Below are 20,116 nucleotides of genomic sequence, written 5' to 3'. Positions count from 1 at the left end.
GAAATTTTATAGAAAATTTTCATGAGGTAAAAAAATAGGAAATTTGTCATACGTTTGTATTTTATTTTTATTATTATTTTACTTTAGGCTTCTTGCAAAAATATTTTTGACAAAAAAAAAATTAAGACAAGAAACAGAATGAGGTCAGGGTCCCTTGCCATTTAATATAGACTGTTCCTACTAATGTTTATGCACTACTGTTCTAGCACCCGTTATTGTCTAGTTAAAACATAATTTAGTTCTACATCTGAAAGAAACATTTCTGTGTATGACACTGCTGGGATGTGGTAATTTAAGATATGGCTACAGTAAAAAGGCCCCTCATGATAAATATATTATAAATATCATTAAAACTGTAGCGCAAACCAAAAGTGACTTTAATACTGTTTTCATTCTCTATGAAAGGACATGAACATGCAAGTGAGAGGTAATGATTGACAGCAAATGACAAAATTCCATGTTAAGGAATATCCAGCGTTATAACAATGTTGGCCAGCCTGGTGTTGCATTTTGTGATTGTGGGCACATTATGATACAGTATAATAATGAAGGAAGTGGTTGTGAAATAAAAGGGGATCAGGTTCAGATAGATTACATGACAAGCTTCTAATAGGCTACTTAGCTTTCCTGTGCTCTAATTATATAAGTAAACATCACTTCTTTTAATCAATGACTAAAAGTGTTTATTTTTAAGTTTCTAATCAGATCTTGTTGCTGTTATAATAATCTAAAGATCAGTACTGTTGTACAATGCTATGTAATATCTTTCCAACACAAGACAAATTATTAATAAGCTAAAGAATCTTAAATAAAGAAATATTTAAAGTAGTATTTTAGCAGCTGTAAATATATCTTTCTTGATGGCTCTCTCCTTGGTCCATAAACCAAGGTGAATATACACATTAACTCAATGACAACATACAAAAAAAAGATGAAGAAATAAAATTGCTTTTTAGTGTTAAAACACATCCTTATTGTGTGTACTTTTCCAAACAGAATACAGTGAATCTCCTAAGTGGAAAGAGAAATTGTGCTTCAAGATGAAAATCTGAAGTAGTACACTTGATGAAAAATATCGCTTTCGATCACTGTAGCTTATTGGATGGCAACAATATATTGAAAAAATGCTAGGCCACACAATCTTAATGTATCAGTCCAAGTATTGTATTTTTTTAAAATTTTTTTTTAAACGTATATCCAACGGCAAATTATGTGGCAAAATCTATACTTCATTTCAACTACATTTTTTTCCATGGTAACACTTCAGATAATTGTAAAATGTAAGCAAATCTTAAACAAAAGTGTGTGTGTCTGTGTGTGAGCTGTATGCTTTTATTGTTCACAAAAATCTGTCAGAAGTTTCTTTAATGTCCCAGGTATTCCCATTCTAAATTCATTTTAACAAACCACCATTTGTTTAGGTCACTTTATCCTATTTTATTACATCATGCTTTACTGGCTTCTTTATTGCAGAAAGCTGAAGATGGAACTACAAGATATCCGAAAGAAAGGTGCCAAACGTGGGAGCAGAAACTATAGCCAGAAAGCCTGTGCCAGATGTCAGAATGCACTAGGGCGATTCAGCTTTGGTGCAGGTCAGTGCCCAAGCTGCAGCCACCAAGTGTGCCAGAACTGTCGTGTGACATTACCAAAAGGTTCCTGGAAATGCACTGTTTGTGTGAAAGAGTTGTAAGTATTTCAGTGTTGATGAATCCACTGTATTGACTTTTGTCTATTTTATTCTAATATGTTTTAATGTAAAGAGGAGTATTTACATAATGTGAGACCTGTTAAAAAATTTGCCTTACAGTGAAATTTTACTTTAATATTTGTAACACAGAGCTTTTGGTTTTCTTGCAATAAAATATAGTGCAGATCTTAGCCAGATATTAAGTTCTTTCAAAAGTGTATTCTCTTCAATATGCAGCCTGTACCATTCTAGCTATTATACGTTTTAAAATGCCACTTAAGTAGAAATTAGCTGCTGAAATCTGAAAAAGTAGTTGAAACCATGTTTGCTATATGGATTTGGCAGGCCTCAGTGTTTTGTCTTACTGTTCCACAGAGACCTGAAGAAAGCCACAGGTGACTGGTTTTTCGATCAGCAAATAAATCGTTTCATTAATGCTTCTGGGTATGATCTTGTGCGGAAGTCTTTGAAAAGGAAACCTCAACGTATGTATTAAAAGGAGGTTTTTGTTTAAATATGTCATCACACATGGGCAAGCTAATAAGTTAGAGCAGTTGAAGGAGTTCTATGACCATTAATACTTTAGTTTTGAATTTCTATGTACACAAGCCAAGTTTCCATTAACATTCTTAATGCGCATTTGGAATTGCATAACAAAAAAACAGTAATGGAAATGTGAATTTTGAAAAAGCTCTGAAAATTCACAAAAGGTTTATGCGCTCGTTTGAGCTGGTTTTTCAGGCTAGTTTTTAGAGAATATGACATGATGTAAAGCGTTGACTTTTCAGAAGTGTTGTTTCTATTTTGCACATAACTGCAATGGAAACACAGCTACAGACTGATTAATGAAAAAATGGTAAAGAAATATTTTTTTAAAGGGTAAAATCTGAAAAGAATTTATGTTCTCAAATGCCATGATACTTTGCAAGTTAAGGAAAGGTTTATTAGATTATATTTCATCATTTCATATTTTCATTTGAATGGTCTGAAAATCATTTTTAATAAGTCAAAAAATATATAGCAAGACTGCAGTATTTAATTTGGGCTTAGATTGTGCTAACCCATATACAGTACATTGTATCGGTTACAGACTATTTTGATGCTACTACTGCACAATGCCTATCTTCTGTAAGTTTGTTGCATTATAATGCTAAATATGAATGAATGTAATGTTAGTTTTTCATAGATACAAACCTCATAACTATTTCAGTATGATAGCACTAAATGGCTAGTTCCAGAGTAATTCTGAAACACTGCAGGTAATTACATTACATAGTTACATTACATTTATGTGTGCATGGTTTAAAATCATGTTGCCATCTCATAATTACATGATTTTATTATTTATTTTTCTAATGAACTGATTTTCTTCAGAGGAATTGGCGGCAAGGCACTAATCCATTCAAAGTATTTAGAAATCTAAATTCTATGCAAAGATGTATTTTTTTCAGGAAATTCTAAAATGGTTGTGCAATGTTGTACACATTTAGTGGCTGCAGAAGCAAGCATTTCTTGTAATTTAACTCTTATATGTTTATATACATTAAAAGCCAATAAGAGGGAGACCACAACAGAAGTACAACTGCAGCAACAGGCACCAAACAAGCAGTCTGCTTCATCTAGTCCTAGGCCCAAGCATCGTGCACTCAAGACGAAGAAGTAAGTCGTTATTAGTAACAGTAAGTTTAAAGTGCAAAACATGGAAAAAAAATGCAAGTCAGTTTTTATAAAATTATATTTTCTTTTGTAATACAAAACTAGCATAAAGAGATTTAATAAGCTTAATATTTAATTACACTTGAAACTGTTTCTAAATCTGGATGGTAACTTAATTTTAATCTGTCATTTTAATGTCTTGTTAAATCTGTTTTCCCCATGCACATGAAATGAGAATTATATCATAAGTTTGTTAAATCACCTTCAGATAGTAAGATGAAATTTGACCACCTATAGTAAGCTTAATGTCTTTACCCATTGTCAAGAACTGGTTATCAGATATGGTGGAGTACTGCTAATCTCATTGTCACCTTCCTACTTGTTTTGGCAACTATAACTTCTGACATGCATCCAGACTTGAAAGTATTACTTTTTTTCTCACTTCTTCTTTTCAGTATTTTAAGCAAGGCTCAAGATTTCTTTTCCAACTACTTTGTAGTTTGATCCATTTTCATACAATGTTTTATATGAAGACCTACCCTTTATTACCTTAAATAATTTCAATCGCTTTTGTCAAGTATCTAATTCACCAAATGAAATTATTCTGCTAATTTGATTTTTTTTTTTTTTTACAATTTTGAGAACCTGAATTAGATATGAATGTTAACCTTATTTAGTCAGCAGAAGTCGTCAAACTCCTAACCATAAAATCCCTCCAATCCAAGGGCCGAGATTACATTATCATATCTTGCTACCCAAAACAGAATTGGTGTAGAAATCTGGCTCGAGATCTGTGGTCTTGTATTAAACTGTCTAAATTTGGCCTGAGCATTTGGAATGTGTATGCTGCTCATGGGATGTAATATGGTGATAGATTAACATTTATGTCTGTCTTCTATATAAAGTGTTTGTTTTTTTTTCATTTTCTATGTTTTAGAAACAGAGATATTTTATAGTTATGGTGAGCCACCACAGCGTAGAAATTTATTAAACATTTTTTCCCTCTCATTTCCTTGTACTCTTTGCCCCCTGCCCATTACCTAGCTCACAATCCAGTTTCATAAGATACCACATTACTAATTTTAATGACTGCTTCAAGGCCAATAGCACTTAATGGCAGATTATAAGAATTGTGCACAAAAGATTATAGAAGAAAAGAAGCTGTAAAATATAGAGGTACATTTTTGCTGCACACCATCAAATTGCATATACAGTAAAATATAGCTGAGTCTCCAGGTGTAAAATTATGACCTAGACGATATACAGAGTGAAATGTGACATTTTCTTCTTGGTATAATTTGCTTACATAAATAAGAGTCTGAAAGTATGAGGTGTAATATTCACAGATTTATTGTGAATGTTGTTTAAATGCATTCATTAATTATGTCAGTGTAAAGGGACAATGAATTGTTAATTGGCAACACTGATTTGGCCTTGGATGAGTGAGTGAGTATCAGTGGACTAGCAACCAGTCTATGGTTTGTTCCCATCTTGTGGCCAGTGCTGCTGAGATTTTCTCTGTCATCCAAAGCTGTGAAATGGATTAAGTAGGTTTGGTAAAGAATAGTTAATTGGGAGTAGATTTTGTGTATTCATTTCAAATATATCTCTAAAAACAGCAGTCAGTAATTCAGTATGTAAAAAATACTCGGGAGATGTTTGTTCTCCAGTTAATTCTTTGCAAAAACAAACAGCAGTGCTGAATAACCAGTGGTTGCAGACAAATAATCTGTTTGTCGGTAATACTTGCTCAATTTGTCTACTGTATTTCATTTTAACCTAAATTAAATGTACTGTATTCTGGAACAAGAAGCTCATTTTATTTGTTGCACATCTTGATGCCAGTAATTTAAGTCTTTGTATTTAAAAGCTATTGAAACTGTGCTGTTCGCAGCTGTGAACAGTGATGGCTATTAAAATATTTAAAAAATAAGATCATGTATATGATGCACAATATATATGTTCAGGAATTTTTAAGTGCCTCATGATTATATTCCACTTGTTCATTTTAAATTAAGTACATTTAGATTAGATTAATTTACTTCCCTATCTTCACTCTGCATACAAACACCTACATTTTTTTAACAAAACAAAAGAAAAAATGTCTTTTGTAATAGCACTTCTAAGTTTTGTAAAAGAGAGAAAAATTAAATCCCGAACTCAATTAAATGACTCTTGTCATACCAAATAGCACTTGTATGTTGTTAAGGAAAGGAAACTACTTTTTATGATTTAAATGTAAGCTGTACTTAAAAACTGTTTCAGTGTACTATTTGAGAACTCTGAGGGTGCAGAGCAACAGAAGAGTGACACAGAGTCTGCTGAGTCTCATCAATCCACACCGGTCTTCAAGAGGCAAGTGAATCCTTTTAATTGTTTGATAAAATAGTTTCAACCCAAAAGAAGCTAGTTCCTTACTTTTTCCCTCTACTATTTAGGAGAGGTTCTCTGGGAGATGCTGCTGTGCCTCAAAGCATACCCATGAATTTGAGCCCAGAAGCTTTCACAATGTCCACTACAACTTCAAAATCTCATCAGGCTGTAAAGTCAGAAGTAAGTTACCGAGATGAAACTGTGAGAACACCTGTAATTTAAGTGAACAAAAGCAGTAGTCTACTATTGTTAACTACGGTGACGGTGTTTTGGCAATTCAACGAGCACAGTTGAAAATATCTGGTTTAATTCTTACGATAGTTATTTCATAATTTAAAAGGTTAATTTTTCCTTATTTTTTTTCCTTTCTGCTTCTCATAGGATTCTCCTTCAAAGCAAAGAAGTGAAGCAGCAGCAGATGACACATTATTTATAAAAAATCCAAAAACAATTGCTTTGTCTGGTATGAAAGTTTCAATGTATTGACATTTGTCATTTATCATCTGAGGGTACTCTGATAAGAATATGGCAAAAAAAAAAGTTTCTCATTGCTCTAGTGCCCTTGTAGTAGTGAGCAACCAACATAATTTGTGGAAAGTCTGCATTCTCATCAAATATTCAGTAAAGTTATTTCTACCTGTGCAGGTACATTATGTAGCATGTTTTCACTCCAGTCTTACAGCCTTGTAACATTGTTCTCTCTGTGGACACACAATGTTTTATGCTTCAGTGCACAATGTTTCCAGTAGCACACAAAGAAGCAAGTCAAGAAATTCAGTCTACCCTCCTCCTGTCAAAAGTTAACAAAGAAAGTACAACATAATGGCCCTCCTCCTGGAAAGTAGTTCTTAAAATATGGGATGCCTAGAAAGTAAATATGGAAATCCTTTGAAAACTGACATTAAAGTGACCCGATTTGTTAGGTGTATGCCCACTTTGTTTGAATGAGGTGTCAGGCTATCAAATTAGGCAAAAATTCTCATATTAAAATCAGTATATTTTAGGGTAAATTCAAATGTAGGTTAAATATTATGGGTGCTACATATACATTTGTGCCATATGTTTGTCCATTTGTTTATCATTATTATTAATATTTTTACATTTTTGGTCATGTTGCAGCTGGAAATCATGAAACACACATGACTTATGTAGAGTTACAGAAAAGAAGCCGGGAAAAACAAAACTGCAGCTTCTAACTAATGAGAGACCTGAAAACACAGCTCTTGACTAAAACAGTATTTTCTAGACTCACAAAATGACAATAGCAAAAAGGAAGTGAAATGGAATAGTTCAGATGGTCGTGATTACTGATGATTGCCCAAACACACTGATGCAGTGATTAATCAATTTGTGAATTTTTATAGCTATTTAATAAATGATTTAGCTGGTGGATGTTGGATTAAGCATATAGAAGCTGACTTCATGCTTTGCAGCACAGCATACGATGCAATTTAAGTGCTGTAGGCAAGACCAGATGGTCATCGAATGCCATACACAGATTAACTTTTCCCTTCCTTTTTCCACTTTAAAGTTATAGCAAAAGTTTTCCTTAATATTTATTTTTCATTATGCCTCATTGTTTAAGACATTGTGTGTCAAGTCAGCAGCCACATAATACAATGTTCAAAACTGCTTATTGACTGAGCCTAAGATAACAAAAGTGAACATTGCTAACATTGAAAGGGCTTTTTAAAATGGAAATTTTACAGCTATTATAATAACAAAAGAAAAATGGGAAACATTGCAGTTATGTTTGTTTAATTTTAGTGACTAATTCAGCTTTTTCTTGGTGTGATGAATGTTTAAAGTTGTGACACAAAGTAGTAGCTTGTTAGAAATCTAAGGTTTAAGAAATAGAAGCCTGTACGTTTTACTAATATACTGTATGCTAATCAATGAGCTTTAACTTTTTATTTTTTAAATTCTTCCTCTCTGTTCCTTTTTCAAATGTGGATAAATGCTTTTCATTGGTGGTACAGACTATTCTGTTCTTGTTTTTCTTAAGAACCAACTTTATTGTGTGCAGATTTCATTTTTACCTTGTATCTAATGTTGTCTGGTTAGACTCTAATAGAGGTGGATTTTGAATGATTAAAAGGAAAAAAGTTTGTTAATTAAATGAAATTTCTGGCTAGTGGTCATTTTATATGTCCAGATGTGATAATGCAGATAACTCTGCTTTTAGACTCTTATACTAATACAGAGTTGTGATTTTTAGTCTAGCTGTATATAAGACAGTGTTTAAAAAAGGTACACAAGTCAAGGTCAAGTTGTCCCTGCAGTTCTTTGAAATTCCAGTCAAGAGGCCCAAGTAGGGGTTGGTTTTGAAGGCATTGCTTTCAGGGTAGTATCTGTAGCATATGTTATGGGGAGATTATCCTTAATTAAAAACTGAGAAAAAAATTGAAACGAGATGCCTCCAGTTTACAGTATAGCTATTATCCTTGTTTCGTAAAAATATTCTATAAATGTAGAAGAATGTTGTTTAATATTTCTTCTGTAATTTCAAATGATCAAAGAATGTACTGGATTAATATGATGCTTATTCAGTCTGGAATATTTAAGGATTTTATGTATTCTTAAATATTTAAGAATGTTTAGTCATATAATTGTCAAAGAAGACAAGCAAATAACATTTTTTTCATACAATATTTTTTTTTGTCATTCCAGACTATGCAAGACCCAAGTCGGTGATTGATTTACGTTCGGAAGTGCCACAGATTGAAGAGAACACTATGGGTGACCGAAGCAAATCAATGCCTGGCCTTGACAGGGATTTGGTGAGTGCTACAGGATTTGAGTCTGTTGGCATGAGTGTGTTAGGTTTCACAAAAATCTGGAGAACTGATAGCCTGAAACCGGTTTCAGAAAAAAAAGTCCGTTAAGATATCAAGTTATGTGAAAATGATAGTCCAGAGGTTTAACACTCTTGCAATTTATATTTGTTCTGGCATATTTCTGTCTTAGTTTAAAGTTCTTCTTTTGTAAATGACGCAAAACAGAATAGTCCTCAAAAGGTACACAAAGTTTTCTTGTAAGAAAGAGCAGTTTATCTTGAAATGTAAGTTTAGCAACTGCAGCAATATTTGAAATAAATCCAAAAAGAGAAATGGAAAATTAAAATGGATTATGATTAACTCACAAGAGTTCTGTGTTACCTTTTCCTTAACCACCATAACATATAGACCTGTTGTATATAGGAGTTACAAATATGATGAAAATTGTGTGAGGTGATCTAAAAGAACTATAAAAGCAGGACAGGAACTTTACAGACCAGCCCAGAAGAGGATAACCCAGTCCAGTTCACTCCAACTAGTAACAACTATGGGCATACTCCAAGTACTGCGGACTACGCCCAGAAAATGAAGATACTGGTATTTAAAGTTCAAAATATCAAAATATACCTCACAAAAGGGAGAAACCATGAAAAACTCTGTCTTTATAAATGAAAAATTAACAAAAAATGGAAAGATGGAGCAAAATTCTCAAGAGAGCAAAAGGAATGTGCCTAAAAAGGCAAACCAAGGCAAGTAAGTCCAAATACGCAAATCCAAAAGCAAGGAAATCCAGAAACCAGCAACAACAAACAAAAAATGAATACATACAAAAGCATCTCCAATGTAAACTCAATGAACCGCTGCTGAATTCTTTTTCTGGGAGACTTGAATAACCACAGGAATAATGCAAGAAGACAAATAAAACATAAAAACATGAAAAATAATTTAAACTTTTAATAAAACAACAATAAAACAGTACACACCAAGGAATAAACCCTGGCTCTATCGTAGCAAGACCATACTTGTTCATAGTCTTCTATACTGTACATTTTATCAAACTCTATTTAAAAATGTGTCACCTTTTCTAAAGTATTCCTCCGTCTCTAATATCTCTTTCACTAGGCAAGCTGTTGTTTCTAAATAGTTTATATAGTGTTATAGTTTATCCTCAAGTGTCTGTTTTGAAAATATCAAATGGCCATCTAATACAGAAAGCTGTGTTATTTAATTGTTTGTCATTAGTTGTTCTTTTGACTGATGCCTTTATCCACAGTGACTTACATTTGAGAGATATGATTGGTTACATTACTTTTCAATTATTTATTTATTTTTCCTTTTTCCTAGTTGGAGCACAAGCGAGTGAAGTGTCTTGGAGTTAGCAAAAAAAAAAAACTTGTTTGTTTCTGTTGCATATTATACAGTTTTTTTTTTTTTTTGAAATAGAGTAAGTACCTTTAAAAAGTTTTTTTTTTTTTTTTAATCTTGGTCTTGTGCAGGATGAAGAAGAAGAAGATATTGACAGTTTGGTTGAGATTCACCGTAAATCTGCAGTGAGGAGTAACAGTATTCATAGTAGAGCATCATCTGTAAGTCCACAGCAAATGTTTGCTAAGTGCTTTGTATGTTCATTTTATTTCTAAGAATATATACATGACTGTAATAATGTCACTTATACACAAATTTCTTTTTTTATCTACTCAAGGGTACACTTGGAAGCATGATGAGTATTTATAGTGAGGCTGGTGACTATGGTAATGTGGAAGTTACTGGAGAGATTGTGTTTTCAATGAGTTATGATACGAATGCTCAGACACTCTGCATCTTCATAAAGGAATGTCATAACCTTGCTTATGCAGATGAAATAAAAAAACGCTGCAATCCGTGAGTACTATTTACCAGCTCAGGTTGTTCTAGTACTGGCATGGCAAGCTATGTTCACTCAGTAAAATGAATTACCTTACAGCATGTACTCAAGCTTTGCTGTGGTTGATTACAAGATTCTGCTTTACACCTCACACAACCCACTCTCTACACTGGTGGATAAAGTTGTATTTTCTGTGTAACCAAATTTTTTATTATAAATTTCCTACCAAGTTACTAAGCTTCTTGCTTTTTCTTTTTTTTTTTTTTTTTTGCTTCTGCGTTTTTGTGTGGACTCATTACCCTGTAATGTGAAATCAGTGAAAAGGATGTATTGCTGAAGGAAAATTGAGTGCACTGGAATGCATTCTCTCTTTTTGTTGTTATCTATAAAACGTACAAAGAAATAGACAACTTAAAATTAATAGACTCACTTATGGTTAACAATGAACAAGTTGTCCCTATATATTATAACCTGCTTTCACCTGTGCTCTTAGAAATAAAAATTGCACTTTCAATTCACTTGAGAATAACAGAAATCAAAAATAACTACTTGAGTAGTTTAGTAAGAGTCACCTGTAAAAAATGTCTGCAATGACTAGAGATGAATGACACAGGCATATACACTAGAAGCGTTGTCTTAAGTGTCCTGACAGAGCTTACTGTTAAGTGAGGCATTAAAAAAAGTGAAGCAGAACCAAATAACTTTGTTTGAATCTTCATACACTAAGGATAGTGGAGTTCTGCAGCTGATTGATGTAGAGCTGGAAAACAATAGAAATTGAGTGATTACATGTCTGTTAAAAAGAGAATACCATGAATATCAGCTTCAATAACTTTGATTGAAGTATAAATGCTTTTTTTTTTTTTTTTTTACATTCAAGATATGTCAAGGCCTATCTGTTACCAGAAAAGTCCCGCCAAAGCAAGAAAAAAACTATTGTCCGAAGCAAAACTGTTAACCCTGTTTACAATGAAAAAATTGTGGTAAGTTGCAGCCTATGATCCGGTGGTCTTGTTGAAACAAATTAACATCAGATTGCTCATACATAACAGAGAGGTTGTGTAATTATTTTAACTGACATTTTATTTGCATTGATGTTCACATTATTTTCTCTTTTCAGTATAATATTAGTCAAAGTCAGCTAATAATGAGAACCCTGCAGTTATCGGTGTGGCACTATGACCGTTTTGGTAGAAATGTCTTCTTGGGAGAAGTGGAACTGTCGCTGGATACTTGGAACTTTAAGGACACTGCAGAAGAATGTCTGCCACTGCACTCAAAGGTATGCATGGCATGTGGGATTTTACCCCATAGTTCAAAAACTATCATTTCTGAAAGGAAATACTTTAAACTGTTCTCAGTTCATATGGTGTTTACTGTTTTTTTGCATATTTATAAAAAATAAATAGAAGTACCAAATGTTGAAGACTTTGTACATTATTCTAGTTTAGTATCCAGACTACTGCCCGAGGTCTTTTTTCCTACAAGAAAGCGTGTAGACGTCCTACAGACGTAAATAGCTGCAAATAGCTTTTTTGCAGGAGGCAATATAATTTTGAGGAAAAAAAACTAAAAAATAAATTAACCAATTAATAAGTGGTAATACAATAATTCCTGTAAAATATCCATTCATCTAGTTTCTTCTTATTCCAGTACAGGATAGCAATCCCGTACGACAGCACTGGGTACAAAGTGGGGCCACTCCTAGGATGGGGTGCCAGTCCACTTCAGGGCACACAAACCAACACCCATATTCACTAATTCTTTACCAATTTAGAGTCAGTAGTTAAACAGATGTGCATGTCTGTGGGAATTTGGGATGAAAACTAGATGTGGCACAGGAGGGGCATGCAAACCGCAGAGCCGGGATAAGATATCAGCCTCTGCTAAACAAGCTGATTAAGGACCAGGGATGAAAACCCAAAGTACTGTGTGAATACTGGGAAACTTAATTAATTAGGTTGCTTTGGTTCAAGGGTTGGGTTTCCTCTAAAGAAAATATAAAGGCGTTGCAATTTGAATTAAAGAAACATTTCCAAGTGTTCCATTTTGAAGCCTTCTCCGAAGGGTATCCCTCTTAGCAACAGGTGTTTCGTGGCTGTAAAATGAAAGGAAAGACTTGGCATAGGACAGGACATGGGTTCACCCATGTACAGATACCCATACAGGAAAAATGTAAAACCTGTTGCTTTAAGTGGCGTTTAAAGTCTGTTGGTCCATAAATCTAAAGGAGCAAATATAAACGGAAGGTGGAAGAATAAGGAAACCTTTACTGAAACATGGCGCACTAACAGTAGTTCAGTATTAGTACATATTATAAAAGTGCTTGTGGAATGTGCAGTATATTTTACGGTTTATCATACATTGTAGCGTTTACATCTTTGCCACATGAATTGGTTGATGGAATGAAAAAACATTTTGTTTGTTTGTTTGTCCTAAAGGTTAGATTTATGTCATTTTAAGGCTTGAAAATGATTAGATGACTGATTGTTCTTCCAGTACATGTTGCTACTTACATATGTTAGCTCAATATATATTCACTCGTACATTTCACTAATGGAGGTGTTGTATTCCAAATACTTTTTTATATTCTGTGCATCATTTCAATTACAATTTTACCCAGGTTAACATTACTTTCCTATTGATGACTTTTGAACTGGAAAATCCAAAATCTATAGTATTATCGTTCATTCTTCAGTGTTCTTTAGCCATTTTTCCAATTTAGGATCACGTGAACCAGAGCCTAAACCAGCAACACCTCAAGTAAAACAGGAAAAAAAAAAAAGCACTGATTTTTATCAAACTCACATAGTTCATTTCGGTGTCACAGGGGCTGCAGACTACCGTTACAATATTGGATACAAAGCAGCCACCGACCCCAGACAGGATGTCCTTTTATTACAGGAGTCTTGCCCACACATTTTACAGTACCCAGTCTATTTCTGGAATTTGGGCAAACATTACAGTACTTGAAACTCCCATTCAAATGCAGGAAAACATGCATAGACAGTAAATGAGCAGGGATTCAAACCAACTGTCACAGACCTGTGAGGCAGGAAGGATGTCCACTGCCTCACTGTAGCACCTGTTCATTTTGTTTATTTTCACCACTGCCTGTTTATGTTGAGATGAAATTTCATTTGGCAGAGGATATAGAGCATAATTACAAATGGAAGGATTTTCCCTTGCTGCCCCACTGATGTTTATATTTTGTTCTTCCAGTTTGGTTAGATTTTTTTCTTCCTCCCTGTGTATGTGGTATGAGCAATAGTAACATGGGCAGGGCATGTTGTTTTTGAGGTTTATTTTTCTCACACTTGGATCTGCCTTGGGGAGTGCCCATGCTGGGAATGTACAGCAGCTTGTCTGACATTTGTAAAACAAACCAAAGTTCTGAATGGCTCAAACACATTTAACACTGTGCTGGAGGTCAGGGCTCACTTTGTGAATGAGAGTCTCCTTCATATGTGTGGAAAGCTACAGATTATTTCAATCCCAAATTTTAAAAATATTTATAGATACAAACAATTACAGTGTTATGCTTTTCTGTTTGTTTCCTTTCCACTTAAGTTGACTGAGACCATATGTGTTGAGGGCTGCTTTGGGAGACGAAGGTCCTGCAGTGAGCAACAGTATATGCCATAATGAGTTTGTCAGTCACTAGGAATGACTCTCTGGACTAGTTTCTGTTCTGCTTTGTTCATTTGTATGCAGAAATGTGAGTACTCTGTTACAGTGCTGTAACCAAGAAGGAAAAAATAGAAAGCATGAGTATCAGGTTGCTTCAGAGCACGGAAAGTGGCGGGTTGTGGTTGTATGAAGCACAATAGTTTTGAATAGGCAAATGATCCGCACTTTGGGTTTGCACCTGATATTCCTTGCTGAGTGCCTGCCCTGCCTTGTTGCATAGTCACATTCCTGTGCTTCTCTTGTAGGCTTCGTCCCAGTCTAGTGCCTATTCACATTACAAAGGAGAGCTGGTCATTTCCCTGAAGTATGTTCCTCAAAGCAAACTGCAGCCACAAAAATCCAAAAGTAAGAGGATGCACTGTACGTTTTATCTGCTCAGGAGCCTTTTTCTGTTTTAAATGCATCATTTATTGCTTTGAATTTCTTTTGAAGGTAAGAAGGATGAAGGAGGTGAGCTACACGTTTTAATCAAAGAGGCCAGGGGTTTGACTGCAGTGAAGGCAGGAGAGACTTCTGATAGTTTTGTTAAAGGGTAGGCATTTGAAGAACCACCCTGCTTGCATTATTCATGTAGTGGGTTTTGAACTAATGCAAAATATCTCATTGGAAATAACCAGAACGTTTCTATGATATTGACCTAAGGTATTTCATCTACTACTGTTTGTGTTTGTTTCAGGTATCTCTTGCCCGACAGGTCCAAGAAAACTAAAAAAAAGAGTCCAGTGATAAAGAAGACCCTGAACCCATGTTATGGCCACACTTTTGTGTACACTGGAGTGTCATTTGATGAGCTGAAGGACCTCTGTCTGGAGCTCACTGTGTGGGACCGAGAAGCAATGTCTAGCAATCATTTCTTAGGCGGCATCCGACTAGGATTAGGCACAGGTACTGTAAAAGTCTTTTCAGCCAAGAAAAAGGAAGTAGTGCCAAGCAGCTAAAATAGGTGTATAGGATAGGATTATGGCCATTTTTATATGGTGTCTTCAAGGACACATTAAAGTACTGCTAACAGGAAGCTGCCACTGTTTACTAAACTGCCACCTTCTTTGCAAGTGTCTTTGTTCAGCCTCAGTTAGAACGGTCTACATGACATCCTCCTCTCGGCCATTCCAGGGTGGTATATGCATTAATTGTCGTCCAGAAAAATTTTGCAAGACCTTAGAGGAGAATGTTTGTTTTCCTAAATGTTTAATTCAAAATGGAGCTTGTCAAGAATTGCAGTTGAATTTTTTTATTTTAAAGTCATTGTCTATATCAGGATAGGCCTGTAATGAGCCAAATCCTTTTGACTCCCCGCCCCAAATATACAACAACAATAGCATATTATATTAACACCAGTAACAGTGCACTGCACGATAACGTACAGTGGATACACTTGGCTTAAGCATTCCTAGTTTTCATCCACTTTCTCTGTACATTTAGCATTCATTTGCTCAGAGGTTGATGCGCTTGCTACTAAAGAAGGTAAAGAAGAGAGCAGCTCTTCTTTTCTCCACCCTAGTGGCCCGCTTCTTCTCTTCTTTCGTCAGCATCTTTTCACGTTAAAACTGGTTAAGTCAGTGTTTGTGTTGCAATTACTTAGTATGTTTTCCTTCATTTTTCACTTAAGTTGGCACTTAAGGCTTCAATCTGCCTCAACAATGATTTAAGATATGAAGAGGAAGGGGGAGTGATGGCAAAGCGGGTAGGGTTGAGAACACACCCGTACGCATGCGCCGCACAGCCGCCCTGCTGCGCGTTGCTGAGAGTTGATTCTACAATAAAATAAAAAGAGGAATAACCTTGGTGGTCAATCATCACCCCGAAAGCAGATAGTAGGCATCACGTAGTATATATGTACCAAATTTCAGGTCAATAGTTCAAACGGTTTGTGAGCTACAGATGATTTACAATCCTGGACAGACAGACAGACAGCCATGGTAGCATATTACTGTATATAGAAAGATTTCAGTCAGTTAATAGCATGATAATTCAGAGCAGATAAGGGTCTAGTCATTCACTTGAAACAAACATCAGAGTGTTTTGTTCTCTTACTTAATGCGCTAATGATGACCACATTATGCACCAGGGGGTTTGTTATTCAGGTAATTCAAATTTACCTAGTTTCACAAGATCCCAGGATATCATCTTCTTCATCGTTAAAACACACTGCAGCATAATGTAAAACATGCATTTGCAGTGCTTTTATAAGCTGGAATGTCTCTATTCTTCTGTACATCCAAAAAATAATGAGACAATTTACCCCATATAATAAAATGTTATATATTAATGTTTATGGTCACTTAAGTTTATCAGGATTTCGGGGTATAACAGTCTTTGTCTTGGAGAGGAAGCTGCATTTTGGGGGAGGGTGTATACAGTACATTATTAGAGAATCCTGTGTAGCTACAAATCCTGTGCTGAAAAATACAATGGGTCTGTATTCATGCATTTATTTAAAAAAAATGTTGCATCCCAAGTATATTTTAACTAATAATGCTAACAGTCAATAAGATTTCCTGGTGTTGGATTGTTTTTTGTTTTGACAGGGATGAACAAAGGACAGCCTGTCACCTGGATGGACTCAAAGGGGGAGGAGGTCAGTCTGTGGAAGAAGATGATGCAGTTCCCAGACTCCTGGGCGGAGGGCACATTGTTCCTGCGTTCTACAATGGGACTTGTGAAATGAGAAGTCTCCCCAGATATCACAGGCGAGGAGTTGTTCTCACTGAGGGTCATTTGTGATTAAGATGTGGGTCGAGGTTTCCGAGTATGTCAGCCATATGGAAAAGGACAAATGTTTACAGAGTATCACTCCTTTTATATCTGTCTGGGATCTCTTGTACCAATAAACCAATAGGTCACCCTTTTAATAAAACAAGTTTTTAATTAAATGTTTGCTTGAAAGGGAGATTATTCTGTTTTTAAAATGTAGTGCTTGGTATTTTTACAGGAAATATATGTATTGGGGAATTATTTAGAAATACTGGCTATGCATTTTCACCGGGTGGAAATATTGTACAGGGTTAAGTTTCTGTCTATAATGCTGTTTCATTCAAAAGCTGTGTCTGATGGGCTTCATGTAAATTATTCTTGTAAAATGTACAAATTTGGTTGCAAAAGCATGTGCTTATGTGTGAACTAGTTATGTATATATATTCCAACTTTAGTTCACTATACTGTATAATCTTTCTGCATGTCACATAATAGTATGTACTGCACTGTGTTCAGTGTAACCTAATTATGTTCATATTTAACAATGAAAGCAAATATGTGAACTTTTAAGTACAACAAATATTCTTATCACTAGAAAAATAGAATAGCTTTTTGTTTATTCGGTTTTCATGTACTTTATTATTTTTAGATCTTTGTGCACAAATCGGAGCAAATATATACACATTCCTTTTGTAAAACTCATTCTGCACCATACAAAAGCAACTTCAATACAAGAACACTGTGCACATTTTACTTTTTTGAGGGGTTTTATAGTAATTATCAAATATATAAGGGAGCCAAAAGCATCAATACACTATTTACTAATTCTGTCATTAGTACTGTATATTGTTTGTTTGATCAGATTTTTTTATTATATAAAACACTACCAAACAGATACAGCTTAAAAAGACTTAGAGAAATAATTGTATATTAAAGTAACCTTTTATCTTTTTAAATAAGCTGTTTTTAAATAAACATATTTTAAAGTTAAAAGACCTTTTTTCTGTACCATAAAGTCATAATGAATAAAACATAACAACATGTGAATGCTGTGATTAGAAAGATGGCTTACTGCTTGCTTCTATGCCGATTCTGACATATCTACAGTATACGTACAGTATTTAAGAAGCAAATCTGAAGTCAGCTGATATTTCTTGTACATCATTCCATATATAAGTAGTTTCCCCAAAATATCTAAATACATTTCATCCTAAATTCTTTAAACACTAAAGTGTGCAAGTTAGCTTGTCTGGCATCTCTACATTGACTTGCCATGCATGAAGGAACGTGGATTTGTGTGAGTGAGTGTGTGCCCGGTGATGGACTGGCACTCCACCCAGAGGTGATTAGTGCCATGATAGGCTCAGGTATCTCTGCAATCTCCTATGTAGCAAAGGCAGATTCAGAAAAAAAAAAGAACTTGGCTGAAGTTTATTGTTTGTCATTTGGATCAACAGTTTGTTTCTTATGATTTAAGCTGTTTTAATAAAGTGTCAGACACAATTCAGAATCAGACACAATTTAAAGCATGATATATCAACTTCTTAATTTACAGGTTGTGTTGTTTTATTCAACTTCAAAAGATGCGGTGATTTTGTGAGTAAAATCAAATCATAAATTCAACTGTTTTGAAATGCTCAATTTTACATATACAGTCATATGAAAACGTTTGGTAACCCCTCTTAATTCTTTGGCTGAGCTTTCAAAGTAGCAACTTCCTTTTAATATATGACATGCCTTATGGAAACAGTAGTATTTCAGCAGTGACACTAAGTTTATTGGATTGACAGAAAATATGCAATATGGATCATAAAATTAGACAGGTGCATAAATTTGGGCACCCCAACAGAGATCTTGCATCAGTACTTAGTTGAGCCTCCTTTTGCAAATATAACAGCCTCTAGACGCCTCCTATAGCCTTTGAGTGTCTGGATTCTGGATGGAGGTATTTTTGACCATTCTTCCATACAAAATCTCTCCAGTTCAGTTAAATTTGATGGCTGCTGAGCATGGACAGCCTGCTTCAAATCATCCCATAGATTTTCGATGATATTCAAGTCAGGGGGCTGTGACAGCCATTCCAGAACATTGTACTTCTCCCTCTGCATGAATGCTTTTGTAGATTTCGAACTGTGTTTTGGGTCATTGTCTTGTTGGAATATCCAACACCTGCGTAACTTCAACTTTGTGACTGATGCTTGAACATTATCCTGAAGTATTTGTTGATATTGGGTTGAATTCATCCGACCCTCGACTTTAACAAGGGCCCCAGTCCCTGAACTAACCACACAGCCCCACAGCATAATGCAACCTCCACCAAATTTGACAGTAGGTAGCAGGTGTTTTTCTTGGAATGCGGCACTCTTCTTCCTCCATGCAAAGCACTTTTTCTTATGACTAAATAACTCAATTTTTGTCTCATCAGTCGAAAGTACTTTGTTCCAAAATTAATCTGGCTTGTCTAAATGAGCATTTGCAGAAAGAGCTTCTTTCTCATCACCCTGCCATACAGATGTTCTTTGTGCAAATTGTGCTGAATTGTAGAACAATGTTCAGATACACCATCTGCAGCAAGATGTTCTTGCAGGTGTTTGGAGGTGATATGTGGATTGTCTGTAACCATTTTCACAATCCTGCACATATGCCGCTCCTGTGTTTTTCTTGGCCTGGGTTTAACAGCAACTATGCCTGTGGCCTTCCATTTCCTGATTCCATTCCTTACAGTTGAAACTGACAGTTTAAACCTCTGAGATAGCTTTTTGTAGCCTTCCCCTAAACTATGATACTGAACAATCTTTGTTTTCAGATCTTTTGAGAGTTGCTTTGAGGATCCCATGCTGTCACTCTTCAGAGGAGAGTCAAAAGGGAAGCGCAACTTGCAAATGACCACATTAAATACCTTTTCTCATGATTGGACACGCATGTCTATGAAGTTCAAGGCTTAATGAGCTAATCCAACAAATTTGGTCTTGCAAGTAATCATTACTGAGCAGTGACAGGCATTCAGATCAGCAAAATTACAAGGGGACCCAAGTTTTTGCACAGCCAGTTTTTCACATTTGATTTAATTTCATACAACTAAATACTGCTTCACTAAAAATCTTTGTTTGGAAAACACCCCAGTACTCAGATGTTCCTAGGAAATGAAAGACATACCACTGTTATCTTATTTGTTGAAAGTAGAGTAAATTATTATGCAGGCTGAGAGGGGTTCCCAAACTTTTTCATAATACTGTATAATAGCTACCTTTGAAAAATGAGGAGTTATAAAATATAACTATTTTACAATAACCCAAACTTCACATTAATCTACACCATGTCCCGAACAAACTTTAAAAAAAAAAAAAAAACTTTTCATTAGACCTTTTAAAC

General features: G+C 35.0%; 2 protein-coding genes across 5 annotated transcripts in view; one reads left to right on the top strand and one right to left on the bottom strand.

The window, feature by feature from the left end:
* The window catches only part of sytl4 (synaptotagmin-like 4), a 40,334-nt gene extending 22,543 nt beyond the window's left edge, over positions 1–17,791 (top strand). For all 3 annotated transcript variants that reach the window (XM_039766050.1, XM_039766051.1, XM_039766053.1), the window contains exons 4-18: positions 1,474–1,689; positions 2,066–2,175; positions 3,241–3,349; positions 5,612–5,701; positions 5,785–5,899; positions 6,101–6,182; positions 8,390–8,499; positions 9,993–10,082; positions 10,199–10,377; positions 11,241–11,343; positions 11,481–11,642; positions 14,296–14,395; positions 14,483–14,582; positions 14,727–14,935; positions 16,579–17,791. In XM_039766050.1, the coding sequence (XP_039621984.1) occupies positions 1,474–1,689; positions 2,066–2,175; positions 3,241–3,349; positions 5,612–5,701; positions 5,785–5,899; positions 6,101–6,182; positions 8,390–8,499; positions 9,993–10,082; positions 10,199–10,377; positions 11,241–11,343; positions 11,481–11,642; positions 14,296–14,395; positions 14,483–14,582; positions 14,727–14,935; positions 16,579–16,718 (1,915 nt within the window). In that variant the 3' untranslated portion in view covers positions 16,719–17,791. The remainder of the gene's footprint in view (positions 1–1,473; positions 1,690–2,065; positions 2,176–3,240; positions 3,350–5,611; positions 5,702–5,784; positions 5,900–6,100; positions 6,183–8,389; positions 8,500–9,992; positions 10,083–10,198; positions 10,378–11,240; positions 11,344–11,480; positions 11,643–14,295; positions 14,396–14,482; positions 14,583–14,726; positions 14,936–16,578) is intronic.
* The window catches only part of srpx2 (sushi-repeat containing protein X-linked 2), a 122,505-nt gene that overhangs the window by 50,617 nt on the left and 51,772 nt on the right, over positions 1–20,116 (bottom strand). The window lies entirely within an intron of this gene.

The sequence above is a fragment of the Polypterus senegalus genome, chromosome 10 (assembly GCF_016835505.1).
Source record: "Polypterus senegalus isolate Bchr_013 chromosome 10, ASM1683550v1, whole genome shotgun sequence".
In the NCBI taxonomy this organism is placed as follows: Eukaryota; Metazoa; Chordata; class Cladistia; order Polypteriformes; family Polypteridae; genus Polypterus; species Polypterus senegalus.
Note: the sequence above shows the minus strand (reverse complement) of the source record. Positions and strands in the feature narration are given on the sequence as shown.